This window comes from Dermacentor silvarum, chromosome 9, assembly GCF_013339745.2.
Source record: "Dermacentor silvarum isolate Dsil-2018 chromosome 9, BIME_Dsil_1.4, whole genome shotgun sequence".
NCBI classification, from domain to species: domain Eukaryota; kingdom Metazoa; phylum Arthropoda; class Arachnida; order Ixodida; family Ixodidae; genus Dermacentor; species Dermacentor silvarum.
The window spans coordinates 1,915,539-1,942,009 of record NC_051162.1 but is presented as its reverse complement, the minus strand read 5'-3'; the positions used below and the strand labels follow the sequence as shown (position 1 = coordinate 1,942,009).

General features: G+C 48.0%; 1 protein-coding gene across 1 annotated transcript in view; it reads right to left on the bottom strand.

The window, feature by feature from the left end:
• The window catches only part of LOC119464912 (cytochrome P450 4V2-like), a 240,576-nt gene that overhangs the window by 181,055 nt on the left and 33,050 nt on the right, over window positions 1–26,471 (bottom strand). The window contains exon 2 of the mRNA XM_049655595.1: window positions 5,575–5,687. Coding sequence (XP_049511552.1) covers window positions 5,575–5,687 — 113 coding nt within the window. The remainder of the gene's footprint in view (window positions 1–5,574; window positions 5,688–26,471) is intronic.

The following is a 26,471-nucleotide window of genomic DNA, read 5'->3' as shown; positions in this document are numbered from 1 at the left end:
CCCAACAAGTTGCATGCTGCTAATAGAATAAGTTCTAAATTGTAATTAAAGGCGAAAACACGAAAGTGTAAATTACTTTTCTGATCATAAAATGGTATATTTCATTTCAGCATTTATAACCCCTTTTCTTTGACGCCTTAGTGACTCGGCAAGCGCAACCCTATATCCGCAAACGCAAAACGCCTATTCCAAAACTATTCATTCCTGCATGCCCCAACGCTAACACCCGCAAGGCTTTATGGGGCCCCAAACGTTAGGGGAGGGGCCCCTATTCTAAAACTTTATTAGCCATCAACATGGTTTGCTTTTTGACATTAACCGGTATTCACAGCATTACCAGTGTTATCAATTTCTCGTTTACCTTTGCTTTTTGTGAGCCGTTGCGGCTTTTACCATTTCGAGCGAGTTGCGTTCGGAACGTGCTCGTCGTCGAAAACGACTGCGCGCTTCTTACACTAGTGTGCCGGTTTTCGCAGTAATCTTTTAAAGCTCCGTTTACACCGATTCAGACCGTGAGTGGCATCTGTTGCCTGTCCCTTTTCTTAACGTATGTTTTTGGCGTGCTAGAGACCTAAGATGGCGGCCAGGTTGATCTAAATTGACACTATATAGGTAGTGTGTGTCCCAGCTAACCCAGGCCAAGCTAATCGAAAAACAAAAACAAAAGAACGGGAAAACAAGTTAGGGTGATGAGACAAATAATGGAGATATCATAGGCTGAAATACTTGTTTTAGCTCATTAAAAAGGGGCCGAGAGCACGTCGCAGATCACTGGACGGCTTAACTTCTACGCCGTAGGCAGAAATAACGTGAGAGATCGATGACGCTAAACAATATTTTGTGTTGACGGCAGCTAAATAGCGGAGTTCGTAGTTAATATTACTGTAAATAACTAAAAATAATAACTTAGTACCATCTGTCATAAAATAAAACCACTGATTCGCCCTCTGCAGCGATTCGCTGGAACCTAAGAGCTTCCGGGGCCAACCAAAAAGTGTTCAGTGGAAGCATGATGTCGCTGTTGTTGATGTAAAAGGCCTAACGTCACGGCGGCACGGACACTTTGTTACGACGGGTTGTGCAAAAAAGGATTGCCGCCGTCGAATGTGAAAATTTATGCACAACTAAAATCGCAAATAAAAATGGCTATATTTGGCTACGAAATATTTTGCAATTTTTTTTTCTGTTTGGCTATATTTGCGCTACAACTTCGCTAGCTCTTGGCTACGCCGCCTCGCCGGACCTGGCAACACTGGACACCACGAGCGTTTGGCGCTAATACGGGAAAACGGAGAAGCGCGGATGGCGCCGGCAGCACCTCTGCGCGTTGCCTCGTTGGTGCTGCTACAATTTGTTTCTCTCTCACTCTCTCTCTCTCTCTCTCTCTCTCTCATTTTCTCTTTTTCTCTCCCGAGCATAGCGCGCGACGATCTGCGAGGTGGTTGCTAGGCAACGCAGTAGGCAGGCGGCACACATTACGGCCAGCTTAGACAGCTCCTCTGGTAAAAGGCTGTCACTGAAAAAAACGATGTGTAGTGTTCCCGTTTTTGTGTGAGCGTTATTAAACTCCTGGCCATCCGGCCGAATGCTGTTCCTGCCTGGTAGCAGTCATAACACCTGCCGGCAAGAGCCCTTTTCAAGCCATTTAGAAGTCCAGCTGGTTCAGAACTGTGGCACTGCATCTCGCTGCTCAAGAATCTGCGCTCGCGGATACCGTAGCCTTGGCTCTGCTGCATGCAACTGCTGAAACAGAGTACAGTGCTCAGTCAAAGACTGACAGCCACGATACTTAAGGCCGTTTCACATGGTGCGATTTTGCAGTGCGATTCAGTGCAGTGCCGAAAATCGCACTGCAAGTGCAGCGCAGTGCCGAGATTCATTGCAGTGCCGAAAATCGCAGAATCGGCCCTGCGACTGCGATTTTCGTCGCATGCGACGAAAATCGCAGTCGCAGGGCCGATTCTGCGATTTTCGGCTGCGACCAACCGGTTGGTCGTAGCGTCGCAGCAATCGCTGCGATTTTCCGTCATAATTGCGCCGACAGGTATTTCGCGGTCTGTTTTAGAAAATGGCGGAGGTCGCTATACGCAACGTTTATAGATACTTTTTTGTCTATAAATATTGGATCAACAAGCCTCGAACAGTGCAACTAATTGAGTGGAGCCTTGGATTGCGCAATCGGTACGTAATATCAGCACTGACACGCGAACAGTGCAGATAAAAACTCGTAGGTCAGATTCGGTTCTGTGATTTCTATGCGTTTGTTGACACGCTACGTTGCTAGTCTAGCGACGCTGTTTTTTAGGTTGGCTTCAGGTGCTGATAGTACGTACTTTTGCGTGATTTTCCGTTATTCACACGCGCTGCGAGTTGGTAAATACTACAGGTGTCCCTCACGGGAAGGTATGGCCTTCGGATCTCGTCCCAATTTTCCGGTTCTGGAGACAACTCGCGATATACGAAAACGCCACAGCTTTATCGCGGTATGCTTTTACGGACGGAACAATTTAAAGAATATGCAACTGCGGACAAATGCTATGGTCAATAGGTCACGCTATACGCGCAACCATTTAGTTGAAGTCGGTTGGTTAGGGCGTTCATGCGCATTTTCCCCAATGAATTATCTAATTTCAAGGTTCTGTTACTTCCGCTGCGAGATGCAAAGCGAACGTGCAAACTGGATATCGTAAGGAATCTTCTACAATAGCATATTTAACGCTTTGACTAGGAATAAACAGTATTGCGAATTTGTTTTCGAAGCAATATTTAAAGCTTTTTCTCATTTTTCTGATGCATCATTTTTCTCCTGAATAAAAAAACAATAAACCTCCAGTGTGTTGCAGACTTTGTATTTTACTGCATCTGTATTAACCCTCACATTAAAAGGTAATTGCACATTTCGCTTACTTGAGTGCATCTAATTACTTTTGTTTATGCTGGTTGTAACATATCTCAGTACTCTAAGAAACTACTTAGCCATAAACATCCTTGCCTTTTCTTGATTCTCTGTCTCTACTTCCTGTAAAACACATGCAATAATGCGAAAAGCAGACAGACATCCGGTTTTTATAAGTCGTAGATAACACATAAAACAAAAGCAGATCAAAATTGTGCAGTGAAGCCAGCCGGTTGCATTCCTTCGTGTGAATGATAGGATCTTTTCATGTGTGGTTGGGTCTTGCATGTCCACAGCTCACAAAGTGTGCAGACTCATCACGAGGCGTAGGTATTGCCCATCAAGATGGAGGCAATGTTGCTAATGAGTCTGCACTTACATATATTACTGCATAAACTCGTTTAACCATATCCCATCATTACTCAGGCGAGCTTGTTCAGAGTCATATTCACCAAAATTATACTCGGCCGAGCTTGATCTGACTAATATTCACAAAGATTCTACTCAGGCAAGCTTGCATCGAGTCATATTCACCAAATATCTACTTAGCCAAGCTTGCTCTGACTTATGTTCATCAAAATTCTACTCAGGTGAGCTTGCATGCACTGAGTCATATTCACCAAAAATCTACTTGCCGAGCTTGCTTTGACTCATATTCACTAAAATTATACTCGGATGAGCTTTCCTTGACTACCACATGACAATATTCACTAAAAGTTTACTCAACCGAGCTTGCTCTTACTGGTATTCACCAAAATTCTACTCAGTCAGGCTCAAACGAACTCAGACTCGTGGTTAGTTCGAAGTCTTAGTCAGCTGACGTTTGAGGGAGTTCACCGTGCTATGTATTCATTACATTATGTGACCTGTGCGGTAAATAAGCAAACATTGCCTATGAGTACGTGTTGCATCGGGTGAAATAAATACAACTGTAACACTGCACTAATTTTCTAGAGTTTAACTGACCGTTGCGTGAAAGCTTCGCCTCATGCTCATGGCGATTGAAGCAAGTGTATTGGCTCTGCATCATATTTTTTGCCAATCCTTCTGGCTGTCCTGGCCATTACTGGGTGGCCACATTTTGCACATTTCAACACAAAGTTGAATAAATGACTGTAGTGCAATATATAAAAAAGATGCTTGCATCACTGCGCGTATAGCAATCAGAACATGATATAAACACATGCACATAAGAGGCACGCAAATGATAAATACATAAACAGATGGAATCAGCTAGCCACCACCTATTGAAAAAAAAAAGAAAAAGCACAGGACTACGTATAACCATTCCCCTTGCCAGGTACATGGGCTATAGGAGAAACACACGTGCAACCTAGCAGTTACCTCGAGGTAGCAGCTATGGACGCTTTTGCATTCGCAGCTGGCCATTCAACCACTCAAGCGTGTTCAGTGTGCGCTTGCACTTTGGCACACTTTTTATTGTCTATATCTCAAAAATTTAATGTGGCTCCTCAAAATTTTGAGAATGTTTGGATTCTGAGGCTTGCAAAGGTAAATATATTTATTCCATTTTCGTTCAAGGTGAAGGCTCATACAAAAGATTAGAGATATTGTCAGTGCCCCTCACTTTCCCTCAGAACATAAGTAGTCTGTTATTGAGATTCTAGCAGCTTTTCAACAGCAAGAAAGGGAATAATCTTCCCCTGTTTTCATCATTGGGTTAATGCAGGCAATTCAGGGAGGCATAAACTTTGCTAATACAATCGGTTCGGGAATACCACATTAGATTGTACCTTGACGCTTTCCTTGCAATTTTATTTTGGTCAAATAATCTAGTTTGAAATGGCTCCAGTTAGCATGCTCTAACATTGGTCTAATATAGGTTAAGTACATGACAAGCTTAACAGACTGGGATGCTGCCTTTCGTTTGCAGGAAAGGAACCATAGTGCCTGCTGCAGTCGCGTATGTTTTAGTTATCAGGGTTTTTAGCCTCTTTTAAGATAATGTGCTCAAGCAGGTAGAAGTGCATGTATGCCATTAGCGGATAGTTTCGATAGCTTCTTACTTTACACTTGCCACAATGAATACAAAATTTTAGCGTTCGATTTTGTTATTAAACAAATAACGTAGTCATAACAAGGTATTTTAATGTTAGCAGTGGGGCTACGCGGCTGCGCTACGTACTGCAGCATATTAACTTAAGCTTCTTGATACAGATTCACAGCACACTAACAGCGCAAGAAACAGGACGAGAAAATAAACGACGCCCATGTCTGTCAGAATGATACGATACTACGTACACAAGTGACTGCAGCTCCTAAAAAAATGTGGTGTCGGCTTTTACACCTTTCGAAATATTCAGAGAGCACTTGTATGAATAATTACAGCACACGCACCGAGACGGACGAACCAGGCTGGCGCTAAGATAAACGTTCACATCTTTTCGCATCTGCGGGCACTGCAAAATTGCACCATGTGAAACGGCCTTTATGCGGCGAGTATTTTCCTGTTCAGAGCTCCTTGCTAAGCGAAGAAAGCCAAGAGCGAGTGAAGTACAAACATGTGGACCGCAGCTAAGGTATGCGACACAACATTATATTGATGTGTGAAAAGAAACGGAGCGAGAGGTTTTCTTCATTTCGTTTTTTCGATCTTCCGGCGATCATGGTTTGCTCGAAAAGGGCGCACCTTGAAACTAAATAGCGCACTAACTTACCTCCACAATGGAAGGAGTAACTGCTAGAAGTATTGGCATTGGTCCGTGGAAGCTCATCGTCATGTCTTGGTCGACAATATCGTGGCACAAGGACTTCACATATTCGAATATCCCTGTAAATAAAAGGAGGGTTGTGCAGGTCACACACACGAATATAAAACGAAATAACTGACTAAAGAATCACATCTAAAGTATTTCAACCTGGTCCACACGGTGGGTTTATCTTCTATTATATTCGCCGACCTAAAGTGTTTGTACGACCATCGATGTGAGCACAATCTGACACTTACTATAATTAACGGTCCCTATTTACTTTAGGTTAAACGATTGCAAGTAACACAGGGCGCCATCTGCGCCAGTTAAGCAATCGGTGGCAGTAGTTGTAACCGGTTAAAACTTTGTGCTCAAAGGCGATTCAACGACAGGAAGTATTGAAACATTGCACTAACATCTGGATCCAAGTTGTTGGTAAGGAAACAACATTTAAGAGAAAAGAAGGCAGTGACACAGCGCATAAGAGCACGCAGCACCGAGTGGGGAACACATAAACAGAGCAGTGACTTTCAGCCGAGAACACAAATGGAACCGTTTTTATGCAGTCACAGTCAAAATTTCAAATCACTGCGCACGCGTTGAGTGCAATCTATTGCGTCTTCTGTGTAATTTTATTGCGATAGCAATTATATGGACACTTCAACCGGATTTCTGCCGTCGGCGTCGCCGTCGCCGTGAGGTTCCCTATAGATAAAATTTGCGCCGCGCGCCGTATGCCCGAGCGGAAGCGTGCGGGGACGCGCGCTATCACGGAGAGCGAACGCACTCAATCTCCCGCGGGCAAGCAAGGAAGCAGGAAGCCAGCGCCGGAGGGAGCGGAGGGGGGGGGGGGCGCACTTCTACTATGCCAACAACCGCGCTCGTCGCTCGTCCGCACCGTCTCTTATCTCCACACGGCTCTGACCTTTATGCGCCTGTGCATTCGCCGCTCAGTTTCCGTAAAAGCGATAGACCGCACGTACCTTCGCCCGCTGCGGCGTATGCTTGCTGCCAGCGTTTTGACAGTCGTTGTCTGCTGTCATTCAGTGTGATCTATTCGTGTTTGTTTGTGCGCGCTCACACCACGCTTGTTCATTCAGTTAGTAATAGTCGGGCCACATTTTCCAACGCACGCTACACATGCAATGCTGCCCGGATCGGCAGTGCAGCGCTACAGGTGTGTCCCTTCGCACGGGCTGCCCACGGGAAGCGCTTCTCAACACCACCGTTTCACACGCGCCTTCACGTGGTCATCGAGTCTCTCTTCATGTCGGTCTACTTACGCCGCAGCACACCTGCTTACTTAATCAGCTCATGTTTACAACAATTCATATTGCTACCAAAGCCGCTCACCTTACTTCGTATCACATTGCTGTGTTGCTATCACATTCATTGCTTCGCCCTTAGGGCGAAACTGACATTTTTTAACTTTACATAGCATTTCCGTAACAGTGGTAATGTGAGTCATCAAGGACGATTCCTGCCAGATTCTGTTCTACTGTGGCCGGCTTTAATCAGAACTTGAAGAGCAATTGAATAAAAACAGAAGTCGTCAAAAAAGTTGTCGCAGTTTCACCCGAAAGGTGAAGCACCAATTGCGATAGCAAATTAGTGGAGAGCTATACGGAGTAAGGATAATAGTTTTAACAGCTGTATAAACTTGGACATGCAGCAGCACCAGCAACGCGTAGAACTGTTGTCGACGCCGTCAGTGTTTTGCCCGCGTTCGCACCGAGCGCTCGCGGCGTTTCTATATAAATACGTATTTGATGATAAGTGGTTCTTGAGGGAAAGGGAAAGGTTGGCGCTATCTTCTGCAGCCCTTGAGGGAGCACGGCTCAGCGCCAACGGGGAGGGGTAAGTGGGAGCGAAAGAAGGGATAGAGTGGAGTCGCCATGGCTGGGCGAAGCAAAACCGGCAGGCATAAGCGGCACGTATCAGGCCGAGGTGGAAGGCCTTGGTGTGCTGCAGAGTCTGCAGGGGTGTTGTGCCAGGCTGGTCAGGCCCGGGGTGGGGTGGGAGGCCGTGAGGCCTTCCCGCTTACGTATTTGGTGCCGCAGCTAAACTTCGCCTCCCCTCCCTCCCTCCCTCCCGTTGCGTTTGCTCTCTATATATGGAAAGGAGAAAAGAGACGTTTAATTCTGCTGCCCTTGAGGGAGCACCGCGCAGAACGCGCGTTTCCTCTCCGACGTGCGTTTGCTCCCCGTGAAAGCGCGCGTCCCTCGCGCCCTTTCACTCGCACATACAGCGTCCGGAGCGCGGCGACGATTTCATCACCATTGACGTCATACGAAACCTCACGGCGACGGTGACGCCGACGGCAGAAATCTGCTTTGGAGTGTCCATATAATTGCTATCGCAATAATAACAACGTAAACACACAATGGGTAGCTCAAAAAGACACGTTGTCAAAAATCCGCCTTTTTCATTTTCCTGTGCTGCCCTCTGCCGCACGCCACCCGAAACGTTTTGGTAGGGTGCCGGGGCTTTCGCCGGTTGATTTGTGCACCTGCGCCCTTGTTGAGTGCGCATCGGTTGTGCATTTCGTGGATCGCAAATAATTATTAATGGCTTCTGCGGGGCAGCATGTCGTTCCTGGAAGCCACGTAGCACTCACCAACTATATATGTAGGGTGAGCAGGCGTGATAGCGCTGTTTTGTTTATAGTGTGGCCTATAAAGGTACGCTGAGTACCCTCTGCCGGCGCGGCGGCTTTGGAATTTGTTGTTGCTGACTCCTGCGCTTGCACCTCGCTTTTATTTCAATTCTTTTTGCACATTCTTTAGACATTTTGCATAAATAAGAAGTTTTCGACCGCGCAGCCTTCCGCGTCGGATTTAGCAAAGCGGTGTGCTTGTTTACATCGACATCTACAGCCACAGATCGTTGTTAGCGTCAAACATTGGGAAAAGGTGCCTCGCTGATATGAAAAAAAAGTCGAAACGTCGAATAAAACACACATACCTGCTCACATGAGACGCGTTATTCAACCGTGAGACGAGTCAGTATGAGCGCCTGAGCTACTCAACGGCGACTGTGATCCAGTTACAAATATCGGGCTGTTAATTTATTACTGATTCTCGCTTTTCTTTAACTTCATCATACTTAGCGCGTGTCATAAAGCATTATTAGAGAAAAATGTGCTCACATAAGCGCACATTTAAAGGCCGTGTTGTTCTCCCGCAAAAACGCGGATGCCATCGCTGACACCGTTGGTATATAACTGAGCGAGGCGGCTGTTTATGCTGCTGTACCGAATTTATCGTACGTCTCTTGTTTCGCGTTTGACGCAGAGATAAACAGTATATCTCAGAAATTAAGAAATGCGTGAGCATACCAACACGTACAAACCGACCCATCTACGTTGCGAATACGAGCGGCAGCCTACGGGAATGGTGACCTACAGATGTTGGCACAGCCGTTGGCACAGCGCTGTGTCGCCGCTTGCAGATTATTGTGTACGCGCCGTGCGAAGCGAAGAGTAGTTTATTTCAAATCGCTAAGACCAGAACTGAACTATAAAAGCAGTTTCCTTCGTCCTAACTTGCTTACTTTTCAGTACGGGTCCGCCGGTAGCGGGTGCACGAACTCGACGGCGCCAGGCCTAACCTTCGCTGAACAGGACCAACATTGGCTCAAACTTCATGTGCATGGCGTGAAAGGGTCGAAGCCTTGCGCATTTCAACCTTTCAACTTCGTAGGCATGTTTTGACTCACTTTGAGCGCGATTATTTATATATACCAACGAAGGCGTTGCGGCTATCGCGTTGTCGGTTCGATGGCCTATCGCGCGGGTTTCGGTCGAAAGATGCTATAGGCACGGTGATTTTCTCGGTGCCGTCGATAAGAAAGCCCGTCGCGGTACCAGAGCCAGTCTTACGCTACGCGCACTTTCAGTACTGCATTGACGTCGAACTACCAGTGGAGTTTCAACGCGGTACACGGCACGAGTTGTCAGTAGCGCGCGTCCAAGCGCTTTTTTTTTTCGGGGGACGTTTCCCCCAGATGGGGCCGCATGGCCGCCCAAAACGTTTCGCGACTAATCCGCCAGGGCAGGGCGCATGCGCCGTCCGGCCGTGAAAAATGCGGATTGTCGCATCACCGCATCACCGCCCGACCGCGGGCGGGGATGCGTCGCCAAAACAGATGCCTGCTCATCATTCCTCAGAAATGCCGGACGCAAACATAACGTACTAAAGCATTGTTTCCCTCCTGCTAAACAATAATGTAAAAAATATAATGGTCCTGACCTTTTTTTACGTATATATGCGTAATGGATTGGACACTATCTTACGATCATTGTTAAAGCATCACTTGAACAAAAACGCGTCCCAAATGACTGGTCAGTGGCCAAGGTTACAATTTTCAAATCTGTAGACCAGAATAAAATTTTAAATTACCGCCCCATTTCCTTATCTTGTGTACTTCTTGAGCACGTAATATCGACATCAATATACACCTACCTGGAAGACAAGAAAACTTCTGTATCCCAATCAACATGGTTTTATGCGAAATCTTTCGACAGTAACGCAGCTGGTAGAAACAATTGATGATTTTGCAAGGGCTTTGAATAGCAAAGGGCAAATTGACTGTATTTGTCTCGACATCTCCAAGGCCTTCGACAGAGTCCGTCATTCAGAACTGTTTAATAAGTTGGTTCATCGTGGCATATACTATAATATAACACAACGGATTCGTGCATACCTAACAGGCAGATCTCACTACGTAGAAATTAGTGGCTCCAAATCAGAATCATTAGACGTCACATCGGGTGTTCAACAACGGTCTGTGTTGAATACAGTCTTATTTCTTCTTTATGTTAATGTTATTGCGCAATTTATTAACAAAGACATAAGGGTGCGACTTTTCGCAGGTGATTGCCTCCTTTATAAAGAAATAAACAACCATGACGATTCGAAAATTCTTAATGACGCTCTCCAAGTGGCTGAATAGTGGTGAGAAATTTCAAAAATGAAAATTAAGTGAAATAAAACTCTTCTATTTCGTGTCGCAAACAAGACAAAACATGTTGTTGATTTTAACTACATCCTGGGTTCCTTTACACTTGCCGCAGTTGATAGCCTCAAATATTTAGGCGTAACTATTTCCAAGAACCTGAGTTGGAAGGAACATGGTAAAAACATTTGTTTGACAGCAGAAATGAAACTCTGGTTTTTGCGTAGGAAGCTCAAGCTCGCTTCGGAAGACGCTAAGTTAACTGCCTACCTATATCTGGTAAGACCGACACTGGAGTATGCCAGTATTGTATGAGTGTATGAAACAGGATTGATCAACATGATTGAAAGATTCCAACGAAGAGCTGCACGATTTATTTTGTCTCGTTACTCGCAAACTGATTCTGTGACAGGAATGTTGCCATTACCTAAATTACCCTTTTTAGCCGAATTACGCCATGAAGCCAGACTTGAGGTTCTTTTCTTACTTTGGAAACGGCATTTTACCATAAGAGAAGGCGCGTGTGAAACGGTGGTGTTGATGAGAAGCGCTTACCGTGGGCAGCGCGTGCGAAGGGACACACCTGTAGTGCTGCACTGCCGATCTGGGCAGCATTGCATGTGTAGCGTGCGTTGGAAAATGTGGCCCGACTATTACTAACTGGATGAACAAGCGTGGTGTGAGCGCGCACAAACAAACATGAATAGATCACACTGAACGACTGCAGCCAACGACTGTCAAAACGCTGGCAGCGCAACGTACCTTCGCCCGCTGCGGTCTATCAACGGAAACTGAGCGGCATAAAGGTCAGAGCCGTGTGGAGATAAGAGACGGTGCGGTCGAACGAACGAAGAGCGCGGTTGTTGACAGCGTAGAAGTGCGCCCCCCCCCCCCCCCCCCCCCCCCCCCCCCCCCCCCCCCCATGCTCCCTCCGGCGCTGGCGTCCCGCTTCCTGGCTTGCGCGTGGGAGAGATAAGAGACTGTGCGGACGAGCGACGAGCGCGGTTGTTGGCAGAGAAGTGCCCCCCCCCCCCCCCCCTAACTACTCACTACTTAGCGTCACAATAAGGCAGAACCTCAAGAGGTACACATGAAGATATTTTCCGGATATCTCAACTGCACATTATTGCATACGCCTATTATTTTTCCCCAGAAAAATAAATGTATGGAACAAACTACCAACAACCATTATTCAATGTGATACCGTAACACAATTTGAAAACAAGCTGAAGCAAATCATGTCCTAAACAAAATTTTGTACATTATGTTAGATATAATAAGACTGTGTTTATTGTATCTGCATATATGGTGTTGTATTTGTACTAGTTCCCTGGTGTTCTATGAATGTATGCTCAAAAAGACAGTATTTCATGTATAATTTGCGTGCATTCCGTATAATGTCCATCATGTTATTTTCATTTTCTGTGCTGTACCCCACCCCTGTAACGGCCTCCGGGCCAACAGTATGCCTGAATAAAATTTAAAAAAAATAGTTCAGAAACTCCCTAGTGGGACTTGTCAGATAATGCATAAGCATTGTTTCCAGTCGATCATCTTGCACTTTGCTCATCTTGCAATTGTTGCTGCCCTTAGCTGATTACAAAGCAGTCAGATTGATTGTCCAGTTGTGCGCAGCATTACTCACTTTGCCAACAAAATTGCTTCACGTGCGGTATCTCTCGTTGCCCTATGGATACCTTCACACGTAGGGATCACTGGAAATGAAGAAGTTGGTCGGCTGGCTTCAACTTGCGCCTACAACGACTGTGTCTGCCCTGAAATTTTGTCCAAGTTTGATGAAGCTCGTCTGCCGATTCGTCGCCATCTACTCAAGCAGCATCCAGACCAACGTGTCGCAAATGGAACGTTCCCGCCACGTGTTCGTGGTCGAGGCTTGCTTTGTCGCGCTAGAGCATAGGGTTGGCTGTGTGAACGTGGGCGAACGTTTGTAACGACAACGACGTGTGGCCAGTCCATCGTGCACGTCTTGTGGTTGCTGCGAGACACTCCTGACCACGGTGTAAAAAAGGAAGGTGATCCGACGGCGGCGCGAGGCGCGGCCACTTAGTGTGACTCTACGCACGCCGCTGCCGCAAGGGGCAGCACCTGTTCTGGGGGCCACTTTTTCGCTCGCTTTGCTGTCGCTTTTATGGGCGCGCCCGGCAGAAATGCTTTATTTCTATGAATATATGTTGTTCGCCTGCTTAAAAAGACTCTACTTGGTTGGAGGAACATCCCTTTATATTTCTGCCGACATTCCGATTGACACCGACGCGGCGAGCAGCGGTAAGCGCAGCGCGCCGTCTGCTCGAGCAGACGACGCGTCTCTCTCGTGTTTGATATGGCGGTATTTTGACAATAAGTGGCATGAAACCTTCAACCTGCTCAGGATTTGGCGTCTAAATAACGAAAAATTGCATATCTTTGGGTATGGGTGTTTAAATGCTGACGGAGGTCGTAAATTATCCACTCTTGTGCCGCTTCTCCAAGGCCTCCTGAACACGTGCTGCCCCTAGCGGCGGCGCTAACTTCCGGTCACACGAAGTGGCCGCTCTCTCGCCCCAGCGCGGGCGCGCCGTCGGAACACCTATCTTCTTACACCGTGCTCCTGACATTGGAGCGTACCGCTTTCAGTACACAGCGCACATCTCTAGTGAGGGACTAAGATCTCCTTGGCGGCGGTGTACGACACTCGGCGAATGTTTGTACCGCAGTGGTTGTGCGTCTCGACGCGACCAGGCTCATCGCGCTCTCATTACTTTTCTTGAAGTAATTCACTTATGTGCAGGCATAGCCTCCTATATTTCTTAAAATATAGGAGGCTATGGTGCAGGTTAGTAGCTTATTTATATTTTCAAACGATAATACCTCAGCCACTATCAACGCGATAGCGTTAATGGCCCCGTGTCACAGAAAATCCGGCGTCGGCATGGATGTCGGCGTCCATGGCGGAGAAAGTCATCCCCAACCACCCCGACCGCATGGCTCTCCGCGTGGTGCAAGGTTTAGGTGAACAAAAATTGAATTTATCACAGTGAAGTCTGTCAAAAAAAATGGTCAAGTACGACTTAACCACCACCTACAGACATGGTGGTATCGGATTGTAATTGGAATGTACGAGAAAACATAATTCTGTTACGAGGAAACTCAAACACAAACCCCTTTTCCAGAATTTCTACCATACCAACTACGGCGCGCTCGGGCACAGCCTCCTATATTTTTTCATGCCCGCCGAGTGGCGAGCGGAGCAAGGCGCTCCGCCCGTACCTTCTAGTTCATGCGCTCGCCACCACGCCGCGCTGCCACTCCATCCCAGTCCCAGAGCAGACGACGCGACTACGCTGTTGCGCGCGTGCTTGTGGAGAGAAACTTGCGCTCGTATTAGAGATGGAGCTGTGAAATAAATGCGCAGTTTGCACTGGTGTTTGTTCATGATGTACAGCGGTGATGGGATGAACGGCAAACAGTGCGGCGCGATGTTTTCATCCTGCTGTGACCCTGGTGGGAATAAAAAGAAGCTAGAATAGTTATCTAGTGGCTTCCAGTTATCATGCAGGCTACAACCACTCGAAAAAAATGCGAAATATCAGAGAATGTAGGTGCCGCACTGTTCGCGTTTCTTTCCATCCCCGCAGTACATTGAAAGCAAGCAGCACGAGACATATTGTGAAAACTGGACCTATCATTTAGGCCCCCAGCTGTGAAATCAAGCTCAAAGTTTCAGGGTCTTTCGTGACAGTGGCTTTATTGCGAACACTTTGGCGACATCTTGTTTGTCTGTCACTTTCAGAGCGAAATTGGTGAATATTGGGCGAAAGAACTTCGTAAGCAACAATTTGAGCAAATTATCTTGGTGCCCTGGCTTCGAACACATCAAAGCTTTGTGCTCGCGGAGGATTTCGGTAGCATTGTTCACAGCCTCCTTTAAAGGGAAGAAGGCATACGCCTTCTTCTTGCTAGAAGAACTTTGACGAACTTCTGTAGTGCGTAGAGAACATCTAGAAGTTGTGCGGACGGGTAAAGAAATACACCGCGTCTTGGTGTTTAATGAGTGAGTCCGATGGTGTCGAGGCGTTTGGCTTTGTTAAGAGCGCGAAGCACTCCTCACATTCGAAGTTTTCCCGTACGGCTCTTGCGAGGTAGCCACCAACCATAGCCAATGCGGCCACATCTGGAGTGGGAAGTAGAGGCTTATCTCGGTTTAGTCGCTCTATGAGCTCTCTACGTGCATCTGCAGGGAATTCCTCGCTGGTTTGCTCCCTTGTGTTTTTCTGTTGCGGCAGGGTTGACAAGCAATCACTCTCTTCTGCTGCCATTATGTTGCTTGTACTCTACGCCGATGCGATACCGGTCTTGAGGGTTTTCCCAATGCCTGTGAGCACGGCACGGACATCCGTTTGTTCATTTGATCCTGCTGATTTCCTTAGCCAGCCAAAGAACGACTCGATTGGGTCCGATGACATTTTCCTCGTCAAAACGAAGTGAAAAGACATCTCTTCAAGAAGATATCTAATGCACTCAACGTTCGAACGAGTTGTGATCACAACACCCTCATAAGTCTCTTTGGTTAGGAAGTTCTTTGCCAGGCACTGACTTTTGAGATCGTCCAGGTAGTCGAGGAAGCTCGTCTCCAGCCATATTAGCCATTCATCGCCTGCAGATTCAAACTGCTTGCAGTCTGCATTATTCTGATGTATGTGCTGGGTAAAATTACTCACGTCCATGAGCACGAGCCAGCAGTGCACGGTGTCCATAAATTGCACCGTCGGTCCAACACCCGCAAAGCTTGCGTCGCACGTGTGGCCCGCCTGCTCTTGCAAGAGCTTCATTGCAACTGTCACGGGAGGTGAACAAACTTGCACTGCTCTCTGCACGTTCATTTTTTCCATATTCGTAGGGAATACGTGCTTTCTCGTCAAAAATCGTACTGGCTTTACAAGGCTGCCTTGCTGCATTCTGTAGAGGTTCTTCAAGTGGTTCGCTAATATTTCGCCACCTTTTCCGATGTCACGGGACAAAAACTGTGATCGCACGTTTTTGATCAGGTGGCACTGATCGAATGCAAGAAAGAGCTCTCGATTCGGTTTTCCAAGGTGGTCAATGCAATGCTTGAGGCTTCCGTTGCACAGAAGTTGTATAGCCAAGACATTGATCTTGTGGTTGTCTGTCACAATGCGCACGACGAAAACTCCTATTTCTTCAACTTCCTTCAGAACGTGTCTCATGAGCATGTGCAGCTCACGGCCAGTGCAGTTTCTCGCGAAAAAGTACGGAACGGGTATTTTGAACGAAACTGAAAGGCCGTTAAGGACGAAACACAAGAGTGAGTTCGCCAGCACAGGCTCATTTGTTGTTCCTTTGGGGAAGTTCATACTATAGTCCACTTCGCCGATGAAGGCATCTCTTTGCTTGTGATACAGTAGCCGTTCTTTGACGCGCATTTCGTCTACAATTAAAGAGCATGCCATCGCTTGCAACGAGGGATGAGAAGCGAGTTCTGCAGACAGCCTTTGCTTCACGAGTTCGGTCATGCCAACTTCTCCACGTGATGAGCCCATAAAGCGCTCGAGGGTACTTCGACAGGGAAGCCGAAGAATACCTGTGCTCCTTACGTGTCCGTATGCACGAGTCAAGAGGTTACGCAAAACCACAGCATGGCGCATTGTCACCTCAGACCACGTTGGTTTCTTCTTCGCGAAATTGTGAACTTGTTCCACTAATATTGAAGCAGCCAGGTCTTTCTCTTTCACTTTCCCCACAACTTGCAGGAATGCAGACACGTAGCATTCTTCCTTGAGCTTTTGCAGTTCCTGTTTGTACTTGTCGACGGTGTTCTTGAGTCGCTCAATTCGCGCGTTCGAGTCTCGCTTCTTACGTCTCCACTTTCGTTTGTCCATTGCCGAAACCGAGAATAATGACCACACCTGCACAGCTCAGTCCACCTGCACGGTCGTAGTGATGCAGCGCTCGCTTGCGCCGTTTTCCAGAGGTAGCGGCAGCATCAATTGCGATAGCAAATTTGTAGAGAGCTATACGGAGTAAATGATATTAGCTCTATCAGCTGTATAAACTTGGACATGCAGCAGCACCGGCAACACGCAGAACTGTTGTCGACGCCGTCGGCGTTTTCCCCGCGTTCGCTCAAAATGCGTGCGGCGTTGGTGACTGTTGCCGGAGCCTCTGATATAAATAGCCACTTGGTGCCGCAGCTAAACGTCGCCTCCCTTCCCTCCCCCTCCCCCCCACGGCCTTTCGTGCGTCGGAAGAAGGCACGTTTGCTCTACATATATGGTGATTGTAGAGGAGGAAAGAGACGCCTACTTCTGCAGCCCTTAAGGGAGCACAGAGCAGAACGCGCGTTTGTTCTCCGCCGTGCGTTCGCTCCCCGTGAAAGCGCGCGTCCCTCGCGCCCTTTCACTCGCACGCACATACAGCGTTCGGCGCGCGGCGACGATTTCATCTCCATTGACGTCATACGGAACCTCACGGCGACGGCGACGGCGACGCCGACGGCAGAAATCTGCTTTTGAGTGTCCATATAATTGATATCGCAATAATATAATTTATTGGGCGAACTTGTGCCCCTACAGCAAGCGAACTCGGCAACAGCGAAAACAGCAAGCGCGCCTACGGCGTTCGTCGGACTCTGGCAGCACGAGCGGTAGACCCGTATTTATACCCTCTTGCGTCCAAGAGCGAAACGGGTCAAGCGACGCCGCTCGCGTCGGCAGGAACGCGAGCGTTCCTGCCGTATGGGGTGCGTATGGGATGTGGGGTGCGAGCGCCTCTTGCGGAGAAGGCAGGCGTAAATCGAGGAGGGAGGGGGGGGGGGGGGCAGCGGACGGCCTCCGCCGCTCCACTGCGCGGACATTAAAAAAAAGTTGTCGCAGTTTCACCTCAAAGGCGAAGCATCAATTGCGATAGCAAATTTGTAGAGAGCTATACGGAGTAATTATAGTAGTTTTATCAGCTGTATAAACTTGGACATGCAGTAGCACCGGCAACACGCAGAACTGTTGTCGACGCCATCGGCGTTTTGCCCGCGTTCGCACAAAATGCGTGCGGCGTTGGTGACTGTTGCCGGAGCCTCTGATATAAATAGGCACTTGGTGCTGCAGCTAAACGTCGCCTCCCTTCCCTCCCCCTCCCCCCCACGGCCTTTTGCGCGCCGGAAGAAGGCGCGTTTGCTCTACATATATGGTGATTGTAAAGGAGGAAAGAGACGTCTACTTCTGCAGCCCTTAAGGGAGCACGGCGCAGAACGCGCGTTTGTTCTCCGCCGTGGGTTCACCCCCATGAAAGTGCGCGTCCCTCGCGCCCTTTCACTCGCACGCACATACAGCGTTCGGCGCGCGGCGACGATTTCATCTCCATTGACGTCATACGGAACCTCACGGCGACGGCGACGCCGACGGCAGAAATCTGCTTTTGAGTGTCCATATAATTGATATCGCAATAATATAATTTATTGGGCGAACTTGTGCCCCTACAGCAAGCGAACTCGGCAACAGCGAAAACAGCAAGCGCGCCTACGGCGTTCGTCGGACTCTGGCAGCACGAGCGGTAGACCCGTATTTATACCCTCTTGCGTCCAAGAGCGAAACGGGTCAAGCGACGCCGCTCGCGTCGGCAGGAACGCGAGCGTTCCTGCCGTATGGGGTGCGTATGGGATGTGGGGTGCGAGCGCCTCTTGCGGAGAAGGCAGGCGTAAATCGAGGAGGAAGGGGGGGGGGGGCAGCGGACGGCCTCCGCCGCTCCACTGCGCGGACATTAAAAAAAAAGTTGTCGCAGTTTCACCTCAAAGGCGAAGCATCAATTGCGATAGCAAATTTGTAGAGAGCTATACGGAGTAATTATAGTAGTTTTATCAGCTGTATAAACTTGGACATGCAGTAGCACCGGCAACACGCAGAACTGTTGTCGACGCCATCGGCGTTTTGCCCGCGTTCGCACAAAATGCGTGCGGCGTTGGTGACTGTTGCCGGAGCCTCTGATATAAATAGGCACTTGGTGCTGCAGCTAAACGTCGCCTCCCTTCCCTCCCCCTCCCCCCCACGGCCTTTTGCGCGCCGGAAGAAGGAGCGTTTGCTCTACATATATGGTGATTGTAAAGGAGGAAAGAGACGTCTACTTCTGCAGCCCTTAAGGGAGCACGGCGCAGAACGCGCGTTTGTTCTCCGCCGTGGGTTCACCCCCATGAAAGTGCGCGTCCCTCGCGCCCTTTCACTCGCACATATAGCGTTCGGCGGTACGCGGCGACGATTTCATCTCCATTGACGTCATACGGAACCTCACGGCGACGGCGACCCCAACGGCGACGCCGACGGCAGAAATCTGCTTAGGAGTGTCCATATAATTGCTATCGCAATAAAATATAGGAGGCTATGGCTCGGGTAGTTTACTTGCGAAAATGCTGTCCAGATGGCGCTCGCATCAGGTAAAATTGGGACTTCGCCTGCCTAATCCGTTTTGGACACGCGTGCGCGTCAGCGCAATAGCAAATATAAAATCAAATATCAAAGACATATCAAATAATAAAAAATTGCTACAACCTTCACATTTTAATATAACACGACTTACATTGCCCCTGGAAAAACGTCTTCCCAGCAATGGATTTCTCTTTAATAGTGAAGCCGACTTTAAGGGGATCGGTGTAAGCTTGGTCTTTGTGAGCTGGCTTTCCCACGTCCGGTGTTGCAGTGAAGCCCACTGAAAAAGATGCGATGCGAACGGGGCCCGATAACGCCATTGTTCCACTCGTAAAGGCGAAGCTTAAGCGTCCTCCAATTTTTTTCTTCTATTTTAACATTCTTTAGTAGCGTGACCTGCAGTGACCAGCCCCACTGACCTGTTTGGTATGTGTTCTTCTTTATTTTTGAGATTTGTCATGTTTATCTTTCCTCTTTCATCCTCTTCCTATCTTCCATTTATATGTCTCTGTATCCTCCTTTCTGAAGAGTAGGCAGCGTTGTGCCCCTTCCGATGGCAGTTACCAGCCTGATTGCTCCTCGCTTTCTCTTTCTGGTGATGTATATATAAACAAATAATAATAATAATAATAATAATAATAATAATCTTGCACTCATGCAACTAATCAATCAGTGGCCGAGTTACGCGCACCGCGGCTCACTGTGTCGGGGATGAAGGAATGTGCTGCAAGTATTACAATAACCTGTTGCAATTACCTAATTAGTGAACCTCATTATTCGGACGTAATCTTACTGGGCGAAATTTATGTAATCATAAAGAATCGGAATTAGGGTGAAGTAATGTAATACGAAATAAATTCCATTACCCTTCTTAATCGTGATTGGGCTTGAAAATGTAATCTAAATAATCTAAGGTGCACTTATTCATACTCATTAGCTTAATCAAAAGTGAATAGCCTTAATCAATATCATGTTAATCAAGCCCCTAATTATCCACAATAAGTCTAATCAATTACCAGTTAATTATTAGACATTTAATTTGCTAATTATTTATTATTTATTTCATTAATTTTCATTGGCTTCGTTACCATTCATTAATCTTAAGGAGCCTTATTTACGCAGAATGCATTTCACAGTAATTAATCTTATTAGTCTTTTATTGACCTTAATCACGTTTATTACCTCTTCAGTACTCACTATATATAGTCATATTCATAAATCTCAGTAGTCATATGTGGTCATAAGGCATTCTCATACAATAACCCCACAGGACCCTGTGTACACCCATGGAACGCATCGTATCACGCGTTTCAGACAGACGGACGGACGGACGGAAAGAAGGACAAATATCCGACGGAAGTAGCCCTAGAGTGCTTATGCACTAAAACGAGAAGTTAACAGCGAAAAATGTGTTAAAAAAGGCCGCAGTTTAGCCCGAAAGGTGAAGCATCCATTGCGATAGCAAATTAGTAGACAGCTTTATGAAGTAATGATAGAAGTTTTATCGGCCGTATCACCTTGGAAATATTCGCTTACTAACTTCATTACCATGCACGGTGTCAGCACTCACAGGCAAACATGAGCACATCACACTCGATGACCGAGGACACTCGCTGTCAAAACGCTGGCGTGAGCAAGCGCGGCTGCAGCAGTGAGCGAATGGGCCTTCGTGCTCTGTATCGCGTCAGCGCAAACTGAGCAACGAGAACACAGCACATACAAAGGTAGGGGAGCCGCTTGCAGATCGCTTTCAAACTAAGGCCCTCTCTCCCGCGCTGCCTCCCCACTTCCTCCTTTGCGAGCGCGAGATTAAGCCGCAATGCCGGTAACCCATGCGCGCGGTTGCGAAATATACGCAGTTGCTGTCGGAGAACAACGCCGCCACTGCCTTCGCTCCTTCCCTCCCATCCCCCCTCATCCTCCCACGGCCTTTCGTGCGGCGGAAGTCAGCGGCATTCCTCTCAGCTTCCCTCTCTTGCGCGCGCCAGATTGAGCCGCGATCGTCGGCTCAAACCGAAAGAGCGACACCAAATGCCCTGACATACGGTTGCATTGGAAAAAGCGTGAGAAACTGCGCACACCAGTAACCCCTGACTGTGAGTGGCAAGCGATTCTACAGGCAAACGTTTGAAAGAAGCGTTGCATGAGGCGTTGTGTACTGCTGAAGGGAATGTGTTATTCACAGCAAATGACAATTATGAGGTGATCTTCTTTTACAAAGAGAATTTCACGTAAGTGTTATTTTGTTCTAACTTCAAACAATGCGAACGTTGCCCCATGGTTCTCATTACACATGTGTAGTGTCCATGCATAGCACTTTTTGGAATGTAGGAAGGCAACCCTGGTAGAGAGCAGGGGAGCTTCCAAGATGGCTGCGATGTAGCAGAAATAAACCTGTGTGCGTTCCGGACACAATCGGTCGTAATCAGTCGTATTACTCGAACTAAGACAGTTACAACATGCCTTTCCTGCAGCAGCACTGCAGAAGCTATTTCAATATTCGTTAATGTCGATCGCCATGAGGCGTTTTGAACGCAACTAGAGAATCACCAGATTCACGGTTTAAAATGATGCGTATCAGCGCTTGATTTCTAGTCAGCTAACATGCATTGCAAGTGCGTGAGACACAGATGTGTTCGTTTCCATGAGTGAATTTCGTAGCGCCAACTGTGGCAACTATTATTTATATTTCAGTGTCTCAAGATTTGAGCAGGGCTCTTCGCACCTTTTTCAGCGTCGAGTAGCTACAAGTAACGAGTAAGCCGGTCAATGTTTTTGACGAGTGCGAGATGCATGTTGGCCGGTCCCGTATGAATCTTTTAAGCATTGGTAATGCTTCCTAATTGAGCGCATTGTGGATGATTTAGTACTAACCTGTTATATTTTCGCAACGAGCACATACCTTATTGGAGAGTTCGGAAAGGGTGGCGATTACGATAGCATATGAGAGAGAGCGAAAGAAAACTCTTTATTAAAACGCAAGAAATTTTCCTGGAGTGTGTACATTGCCACTGTTGTCGTTGGCCCTATCATGGCCGGCCGTGGCCCTATGATAGAGTGGAAGAAAAGAAGTCGTGATTAAGATGCACTTACTATTTGCATATTGTTACGGGGAAAAGAAGTAAGAAATATATTTACAGTGTATTTACAAAACTGGCAGCGGCTGACAAGATCATAGTAAGCACGCGAAGTCCCGAGCTTCGTCTTCTTCAAGTCCTCTCAAAACGTCTTCTTCATCGCTCTGTCACATGACCCCCGGCGGCTGAAGCACCGACCCGGTGCTGGTTAGGAGGCAGTCGAATGATACGGCTCAAGACGCGCGACGTGGACTACGTCGGAACGAGGCTTAGCCACGGTGGGTCCAGAGGGGCGATTTCGTAGGTGACGTCGGTTACTTGACGCAAGACGTGGTAAGGGCCAGAGTAGCGTGAAAGCAACTTCTCCGAGAGGCCAACGCGTCGCGATGGAGACCAAAGGAGAACCAGGGCGCCCGGTGTGTAGTGGGCGTCGCGATGGCGGGTGTCATATAAGCGCCGCTGATTTTCCTGCGAGTCCACAAGTCAACGTCGGGCAATATGGCGTGCCTCTTGTGCCTGGAGTATGGCGTCCCGGGCGTACTCTGATGTGAAATGCAGGCTATCAGGCAGGAGGGTGTCGAAAGGTAGCGTAGGGTCACGGCCAAACAAGAGGAAGAATGGAGAGAAGCCTGCGGTATCATGGCGAGAAGAATTGTAGGCAAAAGTAACGAGTGGTAATGCAACGTCCCAGTCGCGATGGTCAGCGGAGACATACATGGATAGCATCTCAGTGAGGGTCCGGTTGAGAATCTCGGTTAGACCATTCGTTTGTGGATGGTAAGTAGCAGCAAGTTTGTGTTTAGTCGCGCACGAGCGTAGAATGTCATTAACAACTTAAGAAAGTAGCGGCCTCGGTCAGTGAGGAGCTGTCGAGGGGCACCATGGTGAAAGATGATGTTTTCTAGTAGGAAATCGGCAACATCGGTTGCACAGCTTGTCGGAAGAGCCCGTGTGAATGCGTATGGGGTGGCGTAATCTGTAGCTACAGTAATCCACTTATTTCCCGAAACAGACGTAGGAAAGAGGCCTAAAAAATCAACGCCTACACGAAAGAATGGTTGTGATGGCACGTCAAGTGGTTGAAGGCGGCCAGCAGGCACTATGGTCGGCTTTTTACGTCGTTGACAAAGGTCACACGCAGCGATATAACGGCAGACGTCACAGTAAATACCAGGATAAAAAAAGCGCCGACGAACGCGGTCATAAGTCCGTGCACGCCAAGGTGACCGGCAGTCGGCACATCATGAAGCTGGGCGAGAACACTCCGGCGCAGATGCGAAGGGACAACTAAGAGTCGGTCAGGGCCGTCAGGGCGCATGTTACAGCGGTACAAGATGTCATCGTGGAGTTCAAACGTTCGAAGGGAAGGGTGGGGCGTAGTTGAAGTCAGCCGTTGAATAAGGTCTTTTAAGAAGTCGTCCCGGCGTTGTTCCGCTCCGATATCGTAAAAAGCACTCAAAGAGAGAACGGTGACAGGAATGCCGGCCATAGAAACGTCAGGTGGGTCGACAGGTGGCGCGACAAGCAGTCCGCATCTTGGTGTAACCGGCCTGTCTTGTATACAACTGAGTAGTTGTATTCTTGAAGGCGCAGAGCCCATCGGTCAAGGCGCCCAGAAGGATCTTTCAGAGAAGAAAGCCAACACAGAGCGTGGTGGTCAGTGATGACTGTGAATTGCCGGCCGTACAAATAGAAGTGGAATTTTCCCACTGCCCAAACGAGAGCAAGACACTCGCGCTCAGTGATAGAATATTTGCGCTCAGCAGGGTAAAGAAGGCGGCTGGCGTAAGCAATAACAGGTTCTTGTCCTTGTTGTTTCTGGGCCAGGATAGCTCCAATACCATGGCCGCTGACATCAGTACGGACTTCTGTTGGAGCTGATGCGTCAAAGTGAGCGAGAATGGGAGGGGAAGTAAGCAGCCGGATCAGCTCAGTGAAAGCACGAGCTTGCTCATGGCCCCAAATGAAGGCAGCGTCTTTCTTGAGGAGCTGAGTAAGAGGGCGTGCAACGTCCGCAAAATTGCGGACAAACCGACGAAAGTAGGAGCAGAGGCCCAAGAAGCTAGGAACGTCCTTGGCGCACGTTGGCACCGGAAAGTCTTTCACTGCCCGGATTTTATTTGATCAGGACGGACACCAGAAGAATCGACGAGATGTCCGAGCACAGAAATTTCCCGACGACCGAAGTGGCATTTCGACGAATTGAGTTGTAGCCCCGCCCGACAAAAAAACAGATAGGACCGTCGATAGGCGTTCGAGGTGCGTCGAAAAAGTCGGAGAAAAAACGATCACATCGTCCAAGTAACAGGGGCAGATGGACCACTTGAAACCGTGTAGGAGGGCGTCCATCATTCGTTCCAATGTGGCTGGGGCATTACATAACCCGAAAGGCATCACTTTGAACTGATAGAGGCCGTCGGGAGTAATAAAAGCCGTTTTCTCACGGTCCATGTCATCGACGGCAATTTGCCAGTACCCGGAGTGAAGGTCTATGGACGAAAAATATTGTGCTCCATGGAGGCAATCCAGGGCATCGTCAATGCGTGGTAGCGGATAGACGTCCTTCTTCGTTACCTTGTTTAGGTGCCGACAATCTACGCAAAATCGCCAACTGTTGTCCGTTTTCTTAACTACACTCTAAGAAAAATCCCGGGGAAAACGGGAGTAACTGGGCTGTTAGTCCTAAAAAGGGCGCTTTCGTCCCTCAAAGGACTAACTGCAGGAGTGTGCGTGTTGTGTGCAAATTTTGGGGAGTAAGTGTTTAGTCCCTGGTCGAAAAGAGAGCAACGGCAGGACGAACGGCAACAGTTACTCCCGAAGCATTTCGCTGTTTTCGTCCTTGTCGTGGAGTGGTGCGCCGAAAACCGTATTGTCTATAAATCGTGAATATTTTGAAGCTCGTGCGCTGTCTATTGAACTACATGCATAGCCGCACTTTGTCTCTTCTTGAGAAAATTGCGTGAAATTTAAAATGTGGAGTGTGAAGACACATGGAAGTCATGTGCAAGCCATAAGTGAACGATACACATTAAACGCGCAAGTCATTGATGGATTGCCACATGTTCTTGGTCAATAGTACCTAAGTTCCAACCATTGCAAGGAGATTACGAACTTAAGTGAAGCGATGTGTAGCTCAAACTGGGCACGCTAAGTGACAGACAAGTTCGCCTTCTCTGTCGTCTTGCGTGCCCCGTATATGCTCGCTACACGGATGTACGTACACCGCGTAATGTCTCATCGCGTAATCGGGCAACTTTCTTTTTGGAGTCGCATGGTTGCAAGTACACACAGCGTTAGACCCTCCCCGCATAGCATACACAAAATGCCGAGTATCTTGCATTGTTACACCTGCGTTTCGATCCATAACCTTGTCTCAGTATTCTGTTTCGTCAAGCGAGCCGGCGTGGTGTAGTGGGTAGGGTACCCGACTTGTGAGCGAGAGTACTTAGGCTACATAGTCTCTGGCGCAGTAGAATGTGTGACCGGCACGCTGAACCACCGCGAAGCACTCGGTCGTTTTTTCGGCAATCGGCTGCCTACGTTCGTAGTGTGTACGCTGCTCAAGAAACAGCGCCGGACTGGATGCCTTTATTGGACGCGTGCACATGCTTGCCTGACTTTTGAATATGTACCTGTAGCGCCTTGTTTCTTGTGTTGCTGAAGATACTGCTCCCATGCAATAAAGAAAAAAAACTTGTGAGCGAGAGGACATGAGTTCGAATCCTGCTGCGGAAGCGTTTTTTTTTTTGTCCCCTCAATGGCTTTTTTTTCTTTCTTATCAACGTGTAAATTGCTAATTTCGTCAATTGCATCCTTGCAGAGATCGGAAAAAATAAGGTGGTTGATCCCTCTTATATAGGAATCGGTATAGAACACGAAAGTGAAACGTGTCTTCACAGAAGTAGTGTAATGTTTATTGCACATTGATATATAATGTCTATTGGTGTTTTGTGGCTAAAGCGCCCTTAGGCGTTGATGCACCCACGCTGACGCCTGGTGGCACGTCTCCTCCATCACGACTACCAACGTCGATGACCATGAGCAACCGTCGTGCATATGGAAGCTGCACTACGCTGCACACGCTAGCACAACGCGAAAGACGAAGCACGTAACTAACACACTAATACAACGCGCAAGACAAAGCACGTAACTGAATCGTCACCGAGTCAAATCAGCGCGTACAGCGCGTCGTAATTGCAGCCTCCGCGATCAACTTCAGAAACATTTTCAGAGCTAATTGCGGAGGCCACGCTCCGCTGTGCTGAGTACGGTGAACGCCACCTAGGTGGCGTTGGTAGTGCTTCTTGATGCCAGCGTCCCTTCGAATGCTGGCATCGAGGCGTCGTAGTGCTGAGACCACCGAAGCGTTCACTGTCGGTGCGCGTTAAGGCCGGAATACATG